Here is a 17,647-nt window from a genome sequence, read left to right as displayed (position 1 = left end):
CATAGGCTCCACAGAGCAAAAACCTTGGTTTTGAGGTAGGGCATGTGCTCGTCTGATATTAACTCCATCTTAAAAACAAAAACAACAAAAAACTTTAACTTGCTGTTTAGTCTGGGCTGCCATCGCAGACACTTCCCTGGGAGTAAGTCCCATGCGGTTAGCGGGGCCTACTTCAGAGCAGACAGACGTAGTAGGATGGCCCTGTTAGTAAAGCAAAGACCTCAGCAAGTGAGCGCCGTCATGCCAGCCATGCACAATTCATCGCCTCAGTTTTGAAAGAAGTCAGTGGGATTTTGTGGGCGTGCTGTTTTTTTCGCCCAAATAAATCACACTTGTATGGATCCATTGATGTAGATTCATTTCCAGCGAGGGTAAGTCTTTTGACTGCACACACCCATGGATACTGTGGTACCTCGGGTTACATATGCTTCAGGTTACATATGCTTCAGGTTACAGACTCCGCTAACCCAGAAATAGTACCTCGGGTTAAGAACATTGCTTCAGGATGAGAACAGAAATTGTGCAGCCGCGGCGCAGAGGCAGCAGGAGGCCCCATTAGCTAAAGTGGTGCTTCAGGTTAAGAACAGTTTCAGGTTAAGAACGGACCTCCGGAACGAATTAAGTACTTAACCTGAGGTACCACTGTATTTAGAAATGTGGGTGTCATCTGTACAGCCAGGGGTTTCCATTACTTAAATCAAGCATTAAGCATTGTCTAATTAGTGCTCCTTGGGGTCCTCATGCATATTTATATACCCACACACCTTTCTACTGTTTCCTACTGCAATTTTCCCTGAAAGTGATTTCACCACAATGCCAATGTTTTGTATAAAGCAGATGCGCCAACCTGAATGAAATATTGTGGGGGCCCAGGTAAGCCCTGCACCGCATAATCAATCACATGACACTGTGCACCCCCCCCCATTTGAATAGGAATGCCCATCAACTTTGTGGGGGCCTGGCCCCCTCAAATATTTTATTGTGGGGGCTCCCAGGAGTTGACTTCTATGGTATAAAGCTGGGAGACATGGCAGCTAGAAGCATTTTTGCATTCAGTAAAACACATATTCTATAATGTTAGATGCAAGTTCAGAAAGAGGAGCAATAGTTTTAAGTTTATATAAGAATGAAGTCATTTGCTCCTCTCAGCATATAAAAATGACTTACAGCTGTATTGCTATCTATTCTTTCTTACCCAGGAGTAAGCTCCACTGAACTCAATGGGACTTACTCCTATGAAGACATATAGGATTGTACTGTAAGGTAACACAAGAGAGTACATTCAGGAACAGGTTATTCAGTCCCATGGAGTAGTGGGTTTATTTTCTTTCGCCTTCTGCTACAGCAGCCTCAGTATCAATATACTCAATAACATCCCCTTTGAAGGCGCTTTGTCTTCCTCTCTGCATAGGATAAAATACAAATAAAAAGGACTGAAAGTTCTTTCACCTTTTTAATATATATATACAAATGCTTTCAACCAGTCACAGTTCATTGAGTATACTGCATATTTACAAAAAAGAGAGATTATAATAGTGGTTTTAGTCAGAACAGTAAACCTGAACATTGACGAGCAGATAGGACCAAAAGGAAAAGGAAAAGCCCTTTTGAGTTCAGTAGTTTTGACACATAGGTCTCACTTTCATGCACCATTGAAAGCACTGCAGTTAGAGAAGGTGTTTAAGTTGGGTAAGTTTTTTTTCCTTTTTACTGAACTATTAAATGATATATTTATTTTGTTAAAATTTGAGTTTATCCTGGGCTTTTAAAAAAAGATCTATTAGTCTGATGCACAAAGCTAATGTTATTTTTGTAATTTCAAAAACTGATGCTACATTAACTGAATCCATTTATATTTCATAAGCATAATTCACACAATATCTACAGAAGTGAATGAAAGATTAAAACAAGTCACAGAACATGATTCACATTTCAAAATGTTTTTAATAGACAAGCACATACTTGATCAAAACATTTCATAATATGTTAATAAATAACATCCAGTTTGTTATAGTTGTTCAAACATCTTAATATTTTGTACATATAAAAAGGAGAGCTTGGTGTTTTGTTTCACATTGGCAGTAATGGCAATAAATAATGGATCAATACAACAAAAAGATGGCATTTAATATAAAAATAAACATAGGCTGGTGGACATGCTGTATCTGCAGAAAAGGGTTTCCCACTATAAAGAAAATAGAACAACAGAAAACAGATTGTCTTAAAACACCAATTTGACCAAGATTTTCACGTCATCTAGAGAGTTTTCCCTGCATGTGGAAACCTTTTTGTCCACCTGTTGAACATCAAAAAGGCAGGTGCATGTTACCATTTCCCCCCATACAGTGACTTTTGTAGCTACTATTCAACAGCTCCATGAAGAAATCGGCTGCATAATGGGATCCAATGTTTAATGGAGTCAGGTGGCACGATGCCTTCAACAGCCTGTAGATACTTGGTTTTCAAGAAATATATCGAATCAGCATCTATAAACACATTGGACCTCTATAAACAACCAAGTTTCACATGGCTGTTGCTGCACGTTGACTTAACTATCAACTGCTTAAAGGAGAGGAGACCAGATAATATTAATCTACCCCATGCAAGCCAGAGACCAGATTTCATTCAGGAAATGTCAATAAATAAAACTCCCATTATAAGTTTCTCTGCAAAAGGAGAAACAGTTCAAAGTGCTATGTAAAATTAGTTTCATTAGATGAGAGAACATACTTTTGTTTTATCATCAGATACCATAATGTGAATATATGAACATTATTGCTTACTGGGCCAATATAACTTTAGTAAGTAAGTAAATTTTCGTATTTTTTGCTCACCTCAGATCTTACAAAACTACATGAACATAGTAAGTTACCTATAGAAGTCCAGAAGTTGAGGCTACATGGTAACATTAGCTTGTGTTCACAAATGTTCTGGAAAAACTGGATATTTGATTCAATTTAAATATACAATTTGAATCAATTAAGAACATAACTTCACAATGCTGAAGAAGGCAGCAAAGTTTGTTTCAGAGGCAGGTTTCAAAGTGTTTTTTAACTGGGAATTTTTTTGCAAGGTATTCTTTCACCCTTACTTTAATAATAATGAACAGCAAACACCTTTAGTGGTCTGTTGATTTGGGATAATGCTTCAACAGGCTTTTGCATGTGAATAAATAAATAATAATTTAAAGACACTTCCCAAATTCTTTGTTGGTATAAAATGTCTAGCTGTCTGCTTGTCTGAAACACGAAATACAGTACTATGTTTAAGGCAGCAGTAAGGTGCCAAAGACATATCCAGTTGCCTAGCTGTCATATTAAAAAAAAAGAAACACTACAAGAAGTAATTGAAGGGTCAAATTATTATGAGAGTTTAGTGTACAGCAAATAACCACATATGAACATCCTTATGCTTTGTTTTGACAAAGCTTGTCCTGGATACAAACTTTCAAGACTAAGCCACATTCCTAGTGACACAGCATCTATTTGGTTTGTAGTGAGAGAGACCATTCATTTCACCTCAACTGTTCCAAGACAAGCAATCCCAGTTTTCTAGAATGCAACCTTACCTACCCTGTTTATACCTGAAAGAACACTATAAGATTAACTTCTAGAACTCCTCTCTTTGCATCTGTAATTCATGGCATACGTAAGGAGCAGCCTCCATACCTTCCCGCTCTTCATAGGAAAAGGTTTTAGTGTTAGGGCTAGTCTTATTTTTTTCCAAATTTCCAGCCAGATACTAATTCAGCTGTGAAAATCTTGTGGCAAGGAACTATATGAGCACTAGCACAGGTCTACAGCAATGTCTGAGGAAGTACGCTAATACAAGGGCTTTTGGCCTTGGTTTTCAAATTCTGACCAGGCATCATTGAGCTCCATAAAAATCATCTTTGCATATTGTTCATATGGCTGCCCCGTAGCCTACAAGAAAGCAAAACAAGATACATCACAAACATATTAAAATAAGCTTAAAGATGACACTGTTCATACAGAAAGTCAATAGCAGAGTGTAGGCATAATTTATGCTTATCATAGAAGAGCAAGCATGCTGTAAAGGGTGGCATGAAACCCTGAATTAACCCAGAATAGTTACGAGTTGACAAAAATATTTTCTAGCCTATATCCCCACATCTACTTATCAGGTATTTGTAGATTAAAAGAAACAGTCAACATAGTATAAAGTTTTCCTACCTAGCTGCCTAGAGGCAATTCTTACTCATAAAAGGCAAGCGTATCTTTGATCTGTGCATACATGGTTTTTTTGCAGCATTTACCCTGGGGTAATAGGGTATGTTTTAATGACACTATAGAAGTAGGTTGTGGTTGCTCCTGGTACATATTCACTTGCCTTTAGTGAAAAAGCTTTATTGCAATCTGTAGTTCTTATGGAGATAGACTTACAACTTCCAATAGGCCGGCGTAGTATTTACCTATTGATATAGTTTTGAGCTATAAAGTAATGTTGTTCACCATGACCTCACACCTTGCCCACACAATCTATCAAAATTTCCCCTTGTTTAATTTTTTTCGGACCCATCAGACTTTAATTCTTAGCCTAAGCATATCAGTTTTATGAACCACAGTTTTTATTTTAAAACTTTTTTTTGCTGCAAAACTCAAACCAGAAACATAATTAGTAAACATGCAAGGTCTTATTATTTTCATTCACTTGACTGAGCCATATCACATTTTCAGACTATTTCTGAAATTATCCCAATAAACTTTCCCTAAGCTCCCACACAACTGGTAATAATTGCTACACCAAAGATTTTCAGTGAACTGCAGTGACTCTTCGCTCCGTATTGTTTTAAAGTGATAATGGTGAAAGTAATTGCAGGGATGGATCAAGTAGGAATCATTAAACTAGTACATGAGGTAACAGATTAACATAAAATATTATTACATACTTTATCAGGATGCACAACAAGCACTGCTCTCCGGTAAACCTTCTTTACTTGCTCTGGAGTAACAAGATCTGCCATGCCCACAGGTTTCCATTTTGTCTCTCCTTCCCATAGTACTGTGTGCATTGTGGACAACAAGGCTCTTATGTTTCTCTCCTTTCCTTCAATCCATTCAAGGATCTGTGAAAATAGATAATGTAGTACTAAACCAAATTGCAAGAGAATATCTATACTAGCATGAATACTTATTTGATTGGAACAGTTCATAGTTTGTTTCTTCCCAGTTTGCTTTGAATCTCAGAAAGACAGGAGATAGATATCATCAAATGGAAATGTCAAATTGTTACCTCCAGGAACAGATACATAAAACTGCTTCTGAATATGGAGATTCAGCTAGTATTGTTCTGTAACTCTCCAAATTAGAATTGTGGGATACATGGATATAGCTAGTGACCAAGGAAATTAGTGTGAATCACATGCCCCAGGATTCAACAATATAAATAGAATAAACTTAGCAAAATAAATATTAGGTAACTTATATACATAATTCATAATCCTCCAAATGAAAGACTTGTACCGTTATTGGGACAGACCCTATTTAGTCCTTCATAAAAGATTAATGTCAGTTTAATTATAATAATTATTCATGAGTTTTTCTGGTAATCATTCCAACTAGTGATTAGTTAGAACCCACAGACCATATGAAGAGAGTTGGAGCAGAAGGCATAGTGTGTTTTGCACTTATCTTCCATCTAAACACCTTCATTTGCCATAGTGATCACGGACCTTTTCACCCCTTAAACAGTAATTAGAAAAGAGCAAAATGGGTTTAGAGACCCCCCATGGCCAAAGCCATTGCTGGGAGAAGCTGGACTAAGTGGGCTTAGCCACCCACCGCCACCGCCCCCCACACCTTGTTGAAGGGTTTGAAGCTGGCTGATTATGAAAAAGTGATGAGAGGGAATTAAGGTCTGAGGGAGCAGGCCAAAGGCCACCCTTTTTCCTGATCCAGTCCTTGCTCCCCACACAGGTCAAGACCTAGAACCTGCATGCTGTTCTCTACTGCCAGAGATATTTCCAGGTAGCCAACTTTCACCCACACAGAGCTTAGGAGAACGGAGATGGGGGAACTGTTTTAATCCTTCTCCCACACTATTTTCCTGCACAAATAGGGAGTCTCTACCATCAAGACAGAGTCTTACCTACATTTAGACACAGTCCATCCCCATCCATTCTCAGTTATGAACAATCAGTTCCCTTGTGTGGATACTGAAGCTTTCTAGAAAAATATAGGCATGCAAAACCCAAATACTGACAAGGTCCTGTTACTGATCTTGGTATCATGCTTGCATCGTAAAATATCTCTGAAGTATTAAACATTCAACTATTATACAATCCAGTCAAAGCAAAATCTTGAACAATTTGGAAATCAAATCCAAAGCATTCAGCTTACTTTTAATTTTTCAGGGTCCATCTCCTTGGCCATTTCTTCTTTCCTCATTTCTGCTATTGTTCTTGGTCCCTTTCTGTCTTTGTGAGCATTAAAACCTTGACCAGATAAGAGGTCTTCAAAATCAGCAGACACTTTTGGTTTGGATTCTTAATGGGAAAAAAGTATAGAGTGTTAAAAGGAAGTATTACTTGATTTAAGAAGATATAAATGTCACATTATTCTAAATACTTTACAAAATCATTCCGTACGATGCAGAGAAGTACATATGGGCATACCTGTATTTTTCCTCTGCAGCGCAAACAGAAGGAGTTTAAGCACTTTTATTCCCAACACCACCGTTGTGAGAAAGATAGCACATTCACCCCTCTGCTGAGTACAGGTCACTCTAAAAACACGTCACTTAGCACATCACCCTTTCTAAAGCATCCATGTACAAGCAGGATTTCCCAGTTGAATCTTACAAGTTTTGCTTGCCCATTTTGAACTTGAACTCACTCAGCAATTCAAACTGAATAAAATAGTGTGATAAATAGGAACTAGATGCCTTCTAACTATTTGCTCACGACATTTGTTAAATCTGACACCCATTAAGTTGATTCAGAACAAATTAGGCTGAAGCTGAACATTCTGGCAGATATGGGACTGCCACCAAATATGACAGCCCCTCTGAGTGAGTTTCTTTCTTCCTATCTTCCCAGTAGCATCTCATGCCAATGGCAAGATGCAAGGTCATAATGCTGCAGGTTTCCCCATCCCTATTCCACACTGATGACAACGGGCAGGGCATGACATCATGTCTGCAATAATATCTAGTTCTTCACTTAGAACCAGAATGTCTAAATTAATTTCAAAACACATCGCCTGTATTATAGCTGACTGAATATTTTCAGCTTGGAAATACTCCACCTCTAGGCCTTCAAAACTACAAAACCGCATCGGAAGACTAAAAAGATCAAAAAATCAATTTACCAGAACTGCCTGATCCTTTTCCACGGTCATTTTGGCCTCCAGGCGCTGCAGAAAAACTCACATTATAATTAGGCCTGTTCTGTGGAGAGGAATGTGGCATGCTTTGTTGGGGTTTTGTCTGTGATTGTGGCCAAGAGTATCCAGTGCCTTGTTGCCAGCTGCCTCCTCCCATTGGCTGAGGAGATGGTTTCTGTGGTGACCCCATAGGAGGAAATACTCCACCCATTCCTGTCGGTGTGCTGGGTTTGCTAGCGAAGGAAGGACAGCCTGAAACATGAAGCAAAGCATTTTGTGTTAATAATACTGCATGTGTAATAGGAAAGCAGAATTACCAGTTGATATCTGGTAATTTCCTTACTAAGATTCAAAGGACTGCAGGTGGACCTGGGTCCAAGCATTGAGGCTTCCACCCATCCCTTCTATGTCTGAAGGTTGGAGAAGTGTTGCAGTGCAGCACAAGAAGCAAAAATAAAAACTTCTCAAGTCAATAAAGTCTCCAGGAAGCACTTTAGATATGCACACATAAATGTTTGGATTTCACCTACGTCTATATATTCTTTTGTATACTTGTTAACGAAATCATTTAATATACAGATTTTTAAATAAATATATATAAACATTTAAAGAAGAATATTAGTAGCATTGGGTTATAGATATATATTCCAATGAAGCATAGGGCAGGTGGAAACGACATAGCTTATATTGAAATGTGCTGCACCAGAAAACAGCAAATAAGCATTTCTTGGAAGATTTGGCATAGATTAAACTTGTAAGTTCCTCAAGAGTGTAAATACTGAATATAATTGCATTCTGGAGCAGTCTACACAAATACAGATCACATATGATTACTCAACCTACTAATAATTGGGGGGGGCAAAGAGAGAGAAAGAGATTACGTGTCATTCTTTTTCTCCAAGCTATCAGCAATTTGAAGGCTAAACACAACATTGTGCAAAATAAGGATAATGGCATTTTCACTTACAGGCAGCAATTTCTGGATCAGAATGAAAATCCAATCAACACCAATGTCCTTAACAATTTTTTTTTTTAACAGAATTCAAAAGCTTCATCCATTTGTTATGGTAAAGTACCACCAGAACTTTACCATTTCCACCATTTGCTCTGATCACATAAATATAGTAGAAACTATAGATTATTTAAAAATTGCCTTTTTGTTGCTTGTGGGGTTTTTTTGGCTGCTTGTTTTTTTTTACTTCAGATATTACTATTCTGCATATTCAACTTCTTTTTACTTAAAATCATGGAACCCCTTCAGTACTGCAGACTTTTCTTTTTTTAAAAAAAGAAGAAATAGCCACAAGTTGTTGCACTACGTGACATCAGACACATTTTCTGTTTCTGATCCTGCAGAGCAGCAGAACACCAGCAGAGGGAAGCAGGACACCTAATTTCAGAACCAATGTGAGGTTTGGACACATGAAGTGGTAAACAACAGGGAGCGGAGGTAATGCAAGCTGTTATTGTTATGGTAGAAATTAGGGGGTCAAGGAGGGAAGACGGAAGGGAAGCCTATTTAGAAAAAGGAGGAAAGACGAAAGCATCCCTTGAAGAAGGTACTTGCAAACAAAGCAGTGACCTACATTTTACTCTCAGTTTTAGTACATTTTCATCCTTCCCACCCCCTCCCAGAATTTCCTACTTTGTTCCTCAACTGTATTTACTAAGCAAGGTTAACTTTTCACATACTGTTGTCAATGACAAGAAGTCAGTCCATGACTTTTAGGGTTGTGCTCCACATTTAAGTGATGCCCTATGCAAGCCACACATTGCATTGTTCACAGGACAGATCCATCTGTCTTGGATCTATCCAATTAATCATGATATATGGTTAAAATGGGTGGGGCAGGGAGAGGAAAGGCCACCTTCCCAGGGTATTTTTTTCATATATTAAAGCCTGTATTAGATATTGGAGGTTAAACCTTGAATTGCAAACACAAATATTTGTGTACAATAGCAGCCATGCACAAATTAGTGTAGCAGTTCCCTTTATCTTCCTATCACATATTAAATGTACTTAATTAGCCCAAGAGATCTTCAGTACTGCTCTTCATGTTTTGTTCAACTGACAAAAAGTTAGTGAGAATATAAGAAAAACCAAACTCAGTTCAACTTCTGCACTTTTTACTGGCTGCCTTTTTAGTTAGTTAGAAGGAGCATTATTCAGAAGTATCAGAGGAGAAAGGCTTTCTGTAAAAATAGTCAAAAAAGTACTATAGCCTTCTGGGGTTAATTGACATAATTTCTCTCAGATATATTGCTGTAAGGCCTACTTGCAAAGCTCTATGCATTCCTGTCCTGTGAACATGGATTTTTACTATATTGCCAAGTTTTTATTTCTGTAAACGTCACCTTGTAAATGTCTACTGTTCTGGAGAAGAACTATATAGCTCAGTGTTAGAACATCTGATTTGCAGGCAGAAGGTCCCTAGTTTAGTCTTTGGCAGGGGTAGGCAACCTAAGGCCCAATCGCCTTCTCAATTTGGCCCGCGGACGGTTCGGGAATCACCGTGTTTTTACATGAGTAGAATGTGTGCTTTTATTTAAAATGCATCTCTGGGTTATTTGTGAGGCATAGGAATTCATTCATCCCCCCCCCAAAAAAAAAAATAGTCTGGCCCACCACATGGTCTGAGGGATGGTGGACCAGCCCATGGCTGAAAAAGGTTGCTGACCCCTGTTCTTTGGCATCGCCAGATAGGGCTGGGAATACCTGCTGTCTGGTGAGTTGCTGCTAGTTGATATAGACCATGGTCTGACTCAGGTCACATGCCACAGCATACATTTAAAGCACACAACATCCTCCAAAGAATCCTGAAAAATGTAGCTTGACCCCCCACTGAGCTATAATTCCCAGCACCCTTAACAAATTACAGTTCCCAGGATTCTTTGGAGGAAGTTGTGTGCTGTAAATGTAAAGCATTTTTGGAGGGTAGGGGGACTGGTGAGAATTATAAAGCAATGCGGAAAGATCCAAATAAGCTGAAACAGATAGGCAGGCTTAGACAATTCCTTCAGTGCTCAACTGGTAATGTCTCTATGGCCTTCTTTACTTCAACACCCTTCCTGACCTGCTCTATCCTTGTTGTTTGCTAATCAAGACTGTAAAAGCCCAATGGGAGTTATTTATGCAAATGAAGGGTTTTTCAAATTCAATTGAACAGAACCATATTTAAGATACATAGCCAGTTTATCATGAGTCTCAGCAGATCCAACACAAATGTGTGTGTTTTAAAGCTTTGTTGTAGTACTGCTGAAACCATTGTTGAATGTGTAAAAGAGGTGAGAGCTTGAAAGCATAGCTTTACTTCATGCCATCCCACAATGTGGTTCTCTCATGGTAACTATGGTGGGATCAGGCAAAGGTAAATAGTAACCTTTCACGCATATTAAATACAACATTTTATTGAAAGTCTAATCAAGCTACCGATCTGTATTGACTCAAGAGATGGAGCAGATCCTGCCTTCTAAATCTGCCAGTCTTTGCGAACAGATTTTAAAGCTCTCCTCCACTGAATCTGCCTGCTTTTACCATCAGCCTGCCTTTTCTCTCTCTTTCTGCTTCATAAAAAGCATAACAAGTTGAATATGCAGCAATAATATGTCAGGATCACAGGATCAACCTATGTAGTTCTACAGCATTTGCTTGCCTGCCATGGATGGGTTTGCAAGGGCTATTCATTCCAGAGAAGCAGGCAAGTGGTTAATTGCTCCATTGTGCAATTCACTGTGGTCCCCCTTTCATTGCCTAATGTAAAAATGCACATCTGATTGAGTAGAATGGGTAGCCAAAAACATGGACAATGTTCAGGTTTAATCTAACCTGCCAGATTTGCACCAAGAGTTCCCAAGTCAGCAAAAGGATCCAGCGTTTGTGGTTTGGCTTGATGTGTAGGTGTGCTGTGTAGTGACCCTGTAGGGCTGGTAGCAGCTGATTTGCTCCCCATACGTAGACCACCTAAGAAGAAAAAAGAGAACGCTTATAAAATATAATTTAATGACCTCAGATACAAAATTAATATAAGATTGCTGCTTCTTATCAGTTGGTCAGCTCAACACACGGACACCTCAGCAGACGAGTAAATTAGAGATAAATGATAAGTACAAAATTCACACAAGAAGATACATTGAACAGAGCATTGAAGGTGTTCCTGCTGCGACCCAAATAACTTTTGGCAAAACTCACCAGTGGTGGCAATTTCTCAGGCTGCACCCTCATTAAATTTTGCCATCAAATGAACAAATACTAAAGAATTTTAACTTCGTTCATGTTCTATGAAGTGGCTTTTGACAATTGTGTAAATGTAGCTAGCAGTATGAATAATATGTCAGTTTTAATAGCATACAAGCCATTTGCCATGTTTAGGCATGCACAAAGAGAGTTGGGAATCTTTGTGTGTAAAAATGTTACATTTTGCTCAGACTTTTAAAACAAATTTGAGTAGTTCTTGCTTAAAGCTTAGACTAGTTTTTTCTGCGTTATGTGTTTTGTTTCTGAGGGCCAAGTTATAGACGATATCAAATTTATCATTGTATTTAATGTGCACATATTTAATGCAAATAGCAGCTTCTGTGGAGGGTGATGATTATTGGGATCACAACAGGTAGGGGAAAGGGAGGTTAAACCAATGGGGGATTTATTCCCAATGCAAACAGCAGCCACAGAAGGCATATGTTCATCAGGACAGCAAAAGGTGAGGAAAGGGTTAAATTCCTCTCCCCTGGTGTTTTTAATTATAATTATTATTGGACCAGAGGTACAATCTTCTTGGTATCTTTGGTTTGCATGTTTTATGTCCAAATAAGAACAAATGAATTTGATAAGTTTATTTAAGATAACCATTAGAGGTCTCCATTTGTGCAATTACCTCATCACATAGGTTCATTTTAATGTAAAGTGGACTATTTGGAAATTAGTGGAAAGTGTCACTGTTCATAGCCAATAGGAATGAACGTCACATAGCAAATCATCTTAAACAAGTTAGAAACTAGTTTCAGACAAACCTGATTTGCTAGGCCATTCCCAATCACCTGAAACATCTGGCTGAATGGAAACAGATGGTGTACTAGAAGAAGCTAAACAAGAAGAGAATTGCCTATTAACATACATTGTTTATCAAAATTAAGGAAATGTCCTTCCAGTAATTCTGGATGCACATTATTTCACTATATTCATAGTTTTGACAGAACACTGGGTGCATTGGTTACTCATTGTATGAGAAATTAGTACATGCTATTTTCCAAGCCTGGATATTAATACAGTGGTAACCTCTAGTTACGAACTTAATTCGTTCCAGAGGCCCTTTCTTAACCTGAAACTGTTCTTAACTAGAGGCGTGCTTTCACTAATGGGGCCTCTTGCTGCCACTGCGCCACCGGCACACAATTTCTGTTCTCATCCTGGTGCAAAGTTCTCAACTCGAGGTAACTCTTCCAGGTTAGTGCAGTTTGTAACCTAAAGCATTTGTAACCTGAAGCGTTTGTAACTCAAGGTACCACTGTATTAGATTAAGCTTGCAGCCTGCTGGAAAATTTAGATGCACTTATACTAAGCTTTAAAATGGAGAAAAGTTCTACTGTAGCCCTCAGAGAAACCCAGCCCATCTAGACCTACAGTTCATAATGACATGCTTTTTGATGCCACACAACCATATTCCATGTGTTCATTCTAAAGTAAGCACCACAGAGTTCAATGGTGTTTGTTCCTACATAAGTGTATATAGGATTTCAGTCTTTTTCAAATTTTATGGAAAAGAATACAGTCTCCCCAATAAACTTCCTCATATCAAACAATTTCATATTGTTTGGCATGTGAACAATTCGGAGCCCATGGCTGTCGCTGTTAACTTCAAAACATGAAAATCATATCTTAGTATTGTATATCTGAGGCCCACTAACCACTTAAGAAACTGGAAGAGAAACTATTTGACCTTATGAATAATCTGCAAGTGTATGAAGATATGCTTATCACCACTAAACTTCTATTCAAAAACAAAATAGTGGGCATTTGAAATGTTTCCTACCCATATTGAAAGGATCTCCTTGAACAGTAGGTGAAGGACTCCGTGCTCCTTGAAGAAAAGGATCAGCAGTGGCATTTGATGAACCAAGAAAAGAACCTAGAAGATCAGGGGCAGGCTTCTTGGGACTACTGCCAAATGGGTCAAAGGCAGCTGCTGCAAGAACAACATATTTGTTCTATTAAACGTGTATCCCATTCACCCCAAGTCCACTATTAAGCTGTGTTCCTTTGCTCCAGAGCAAACCCATATTACTCCTAACTGTTTTGTACATAAAAATAGGATACAATTACGGAAGAGATTAAGGATTTGCCATCAAATCAAGAACTATAGAAGACAAAGACCCGTGTAGAGGTATTGATTACATTGCTCCATCTTCTGGCGGAGGAAGGAGCAGGAGAGGCTGAAACGAGAATGACAACCTTCTTCCACACGCACGTGAAATTGAGAGTTTATGGGAGTGTGTTTAAATTTCAACTCGGGCAACCAAAAAAACAATCAAGAAGGCAATAACTCCTTGCAATAGGCAAGTTTGCTCTTGATTTGCATTTGGATCTTTCTCGTTATGTTCTGCAGCTCTCTCATTTATACCAACTGTTTCCTCCAGAATGTACATAAATTTCACTAGCACACAAGTTCAGTGAGTTCATTCACTTCTAGCATTTCAGTACTTTCTTCTCATGTTTCCTTTCTGTTTGTGTTCACTGTGAACTAAGATATTTCTTCTTATCTTCTAAATTTAGTTAAGAGGCTAGAAGGTTTAAGGAACAGCAATTCTGACACAAAAAGGAAGCATTTAAAATGCATGATGCCTCTTATGTACCCAGAAGGTGCCCCTGAGCTGTTGTGGTGCCATGTTCAGGTGTTCTGTCAGCTCAAGGTGAATGTGTCAGTAATGTCAGTGCACAGCAGGTTTTGTGACAGATGTTCAGAATCAGGTTGAATGGAAGAAAGTTTCACATAGGACCAAGAAACAGGAGGGGCTTTGTATCAGAAAATTTGGGATAGGCATAGTGCTAAAACGCAGGTGGCTAAAAAGCAGAGAAGAGAGCAGGAGTGGGATGGCAAGTGGGAGGTAACAGAAGCCTAGGAAAATGGGGAGTGGAGCCAGGTATAAAGAGAAGAAAATAGCAAGAGAATCTGTTAAAGGGACAGAAGCAAGTCTGTGAGGATAGCAAATAAACTTTGATAGAAGTATGGGCAGGGACTGAAATTCATGCATTTATTAGGACTATGCAGACATCTTTAACTGCATACCAATAGTTGTTTATCAAGGTTTTTCATTTTTAAGGACAGAATAATGTGATGAGTTTTAATAAAAACCAGCAAATTCTAAATGGTTCCTGTTGCAACGCACGTAAACGTGGAAAAATATGGCACATTCCCCCCCTGCAGTGCCCAGTTGCTATTGGATCAAAACACTGACAACAACAGCACTCAATCAGTGTTGGGGGTGGGGTGAGGGGATGACATATGACTGCTGCCAGCATGCGCTAAGGAAGGATAGGCATTTAGCATGCTGTCACAATCAGAAGCAAGCTGGCAGTTGTGATTACGTGCTAAAAACTCAGCATGTTCCACTGGCAGCCACAACATGCACTGCCTCCTTGGCATACACTATGGGGCTGAAACAGAATCAGGTAAACAATAAGCATGGCTGTTTTGTTAGGGGGATTTCAGAATTTCTTACAGAAAACAAGTGACCAGAATGACTTGAGATAATAAAGGATTTGTGACTGATACAACAAGAAATTTCTTGTTCTCATAAACAAAGGCTTGAGTTCTCACAACTGTGAATGGAAGGGAGTTCACAGAAGGGGACTTTTTCATTCTCCCATTACATCTCCAACTTCCTGCACCCAGCAAAAAGGTTCTCACCTGGGTCAGGAGACTTTCCTGAGAAGTGGGGGGTGGGACATCACAGGAGCACCAAGGGCAGGAGGAAATTTCCCAAATTTGAAAACACGCAGAAAGTTTTCTCCCATTAACAATTTTCAGAACCAAGCCAATGGTTACTCCAAGTTAATAATCATGAAATAATACTATCTGAATCTTGATTGTAAAAATTAGAAACTAAAATTGACAGCTTAGGCTACCGTGCTTCAGACAAGTAACTGTTAATATAAAACAGCATTTATCTTTCTTAGAATTCTGCAGTTGTTTAAGGGTTTGTTTGTACAATCTTAAGTTCACTTTGCCACATCAATTTGCATTTTTTAAAAGTCCTCATTAATATTTGCCATCCTTTTAGTTCACATTTCTCTTGTGATACTATTTTTGCACATTTCCCCTAGTGTCATGTATGTTATTGTTAACAATATATGCATGTGGTACGCATTTCAAATGTGAACTGAACTGAGTTTCTCCCCCATTCCTAGTAGAAAGAGAATCCTATTTAGAAATGATTGCCTAGAAATTTTTTTAGAAGGTTTTGGGTTTTTTAAGTGTCACAATTAGGAGTTTTTACCTTCTCCTACTCTTGGGGACAGAGATGGGGATGCTGAAGCTGCAGACCGTCGTGGGGTGGATTGTGTGGATCCAGTGCCACCCATCTGAAATACATCCTCAACAGCCGACTGTCCACCTTGATTTGGTCCTCCAGAGTTACCAACCCCAAAGATATCACTCAGCAAGTCTGAGTTTGAGGGCGGTGCGGCAGGTGCTGCTGGGAAGTTCTTGCTCATAGGACTGCCTTCCAAGCCTAAAAGATCAACATCCTCTGGGGGTGGTGGACCTGGTGGCTCTTGATGCTTCTTGGTATGCTTTGGTGCCCCGTGGATTTTGTCACTGCTGGTGTTACTATGCTGACTGGAGAGGGATAAGAGTTCATCATCTGACTGCTCACTTTCTTCATGCACCAGTGCTGCCCGGTCCTCAGAGCTGGGATGAGAGCTACTTCTCTCCAGTTTTTGATCTAAGTGGTCAAAAGAAGCTCAAGATTAGCTAGTAGTTCTGTTGATCCTTCAGTGCTAGATACAAAGGGGGGAAATACCCCTTCTCTCTCTCTCTCTCTCTCTCTCTCTCTCTCTCTCTCTCACACACACACACACACACACACACACACCCCACATGTGGAAGTAAACACTACCAGCAATAGCAACGTTTACACTTAACCCAAGTACTTTGGGTTAAACACACAATGGAAAACACAAAATTGTAAATGCACAGTGCTGACAGCACATTGATTTTCCAAGGGACATTATTACAGTCAACTGCAATGATGAGCAGAAAATAAGCCTGTCATGAGAACTTGGCCAGAAGCTCTATGAAGTGTGATGAGCCCATGAATACTATGCATGTCTATATGCTGGCCAGTTCTTTCCTATGAGTCAAGAAAATGCTTATGCCTTGCCATGGGGCCATGTGAACACAGCATTCCCGAGCTCCTTGGGGACAAGAAATGAGATAAGGGATAGAAGAAAACTAGTATGTGAATTATGAGTTCTGAAAAGATATGTTACCCATACCTTGCCAGCTGAGAGATGACAAGAATGCACCCTGCCCCACATTCTTCAGGTTATCTTGTGGCGCATCTACAGGACCTCTACCTATAATGTACAAAGCGTCAAGGCATACCAAAAATGTGTGAAATAAATGGCCAACTTTGGCATTTTCATTAAAGTCAAAACTGCAGCACTATAACTATAGAGCTTTTACCTGCCAAGGCAAGGGTGTCCTGGTGTTCCTGGTGTGATGAGAAAAGAATGCTGGGGTTGATATCTTTTGTTGTGAAATTTTCCCATGGAGGTGTTAGATCAGTCTGTCTATCAGCAGAATCTATTTCTATTTCCAACATGACATGGAACAGCTGGGGGTACTTGTCTGATGAGTCGCATGCATCCAATTCAGGTCTAAACATTGACAGAAAGTTCTTCAAATTAAAATAAAACAGTTTGAAGATATCCTGTTTAAAATCAAATATTGAGCCTGCATAGAATGAGCACAAAGAAGTACTTGATATGGCTGAAATATGTCGCATTCTATATATGTAAAGTAAGTTTTACAGAGTGTGACATCCTAGTGGACAGGAGCAATGACAAAATATTACCTTAGTGGATTTTTTTACTTTGTGCTCTCAATCTGAATTATTCAAAATCTCAGAAGAAATTTCTGATTGCAGATGAAGAGGATAGTTTGGATTTGTAATTCTAGTCCAAATGGGTTCAGGGAGTATTTAATAGTGATCCACAGGGACAGGACACCTACCTTTTATTTTAGAGCATGCAAAATGAAAGTTGATTCACATTTAACTTCCTCCCTGATAAAAAGCTATTTTAGTTC

At 39.0% G+C, this 17,647-nt stretch overlaps 1 protein-coding gene and 1 long non-coding RNA gene across 7 annotated transcripts in view; one reads left to right on the top strand and one right to left on the bottom strand.

The window, feature by feature from the left end:
* The first annotated feature begins 70 nt into the window (after window positions 1-70).
* Window positions 71-17,647, top strand: part of LOC310846425 — a 120,737-nt gene continuing 103,160 nt past the window's right edge. The window contains exons 1-2 of the long non-coding RNA XR_014565288.1: window positions 71-371; window positions 8,700-8,793. This is a non-coding gene — a long non-coding RNA (uncharacterized lncRNA). The remainder of the gene's footprint in view (window positions 372-8,699; window positions 8,794-17,647) is intronic.
* Window positions 1,925-17,647, bottom strand: part of DNAJC6 (DnaJ heat shock protein family (Hsp40) member C6) — a 49,695-nt gene continuing 33,972 nt past the window's right edge. For 4 of the 6 annotated variants that reach the window (XM_083742858.1, XM_083742859.1, XM_083742854.1 and 1 more), the window contains 10 exons: window positions 17,024-17,217; window positions 16,834-16,914; window positions 15,834-16,280; window positions 13,370-13,522; window positions 12,351-12,422; window positions 11,170-11,304; window positions 7,329-7,595; window positions 6,360-6,505; window positions 4,910-5,086; window positions 1,925-3,923 (listed from right to left, as the gene is read on the bottom strand). In XM_083742858.1, coding sequence (XP_083598984.1) covers window positions 3,822-3,923; window positions 4,910-5,086; window positions 6,360-6,505; window positions 7,329-7,595; window positions 11,170-11,304; window positions 12,351-12,422; window positions 13,370-13,522; window positions 15,834-16,280; window positions 16,834-16,914; window positions 17,024-17,217 — 1,774 coding nt within the window. In that variant the 3' untranslated portion in view covers window positions 1,925-3,821. The remainder of the gene's footprint in view (window positions 3,924-4,909; window positions 5,087-6,359; window positions 6,506-7,328; window positions 7,596-11,169; window positions 11,305-12,350; window positions 12,423-13,369; window positions 13,523-15,833; window positions 16,281-16,833; window positions 16,915-17,023; window positions 17,218-17,647) is intronic. The other 2 variants (XM_083742855.1, XM_083742857.1) reach the window with 2 other exon arrangements.

The sequence above is a fragment of the Podarcis gaigeae genome (assembly GCF_964106915.1).
Source record: "Podarcis gaigeae genome assembly, chromosome: 6".
Lineage (NCBI taxonomy): Eukaryota > Metazoa > Chordata > Lepidosauria > Squamata > Lacertidae > Podarcis > Podarcis gaigeae.
This window is presented reverse-complemented; position numbering and strand designations above follow the sequence as displayed.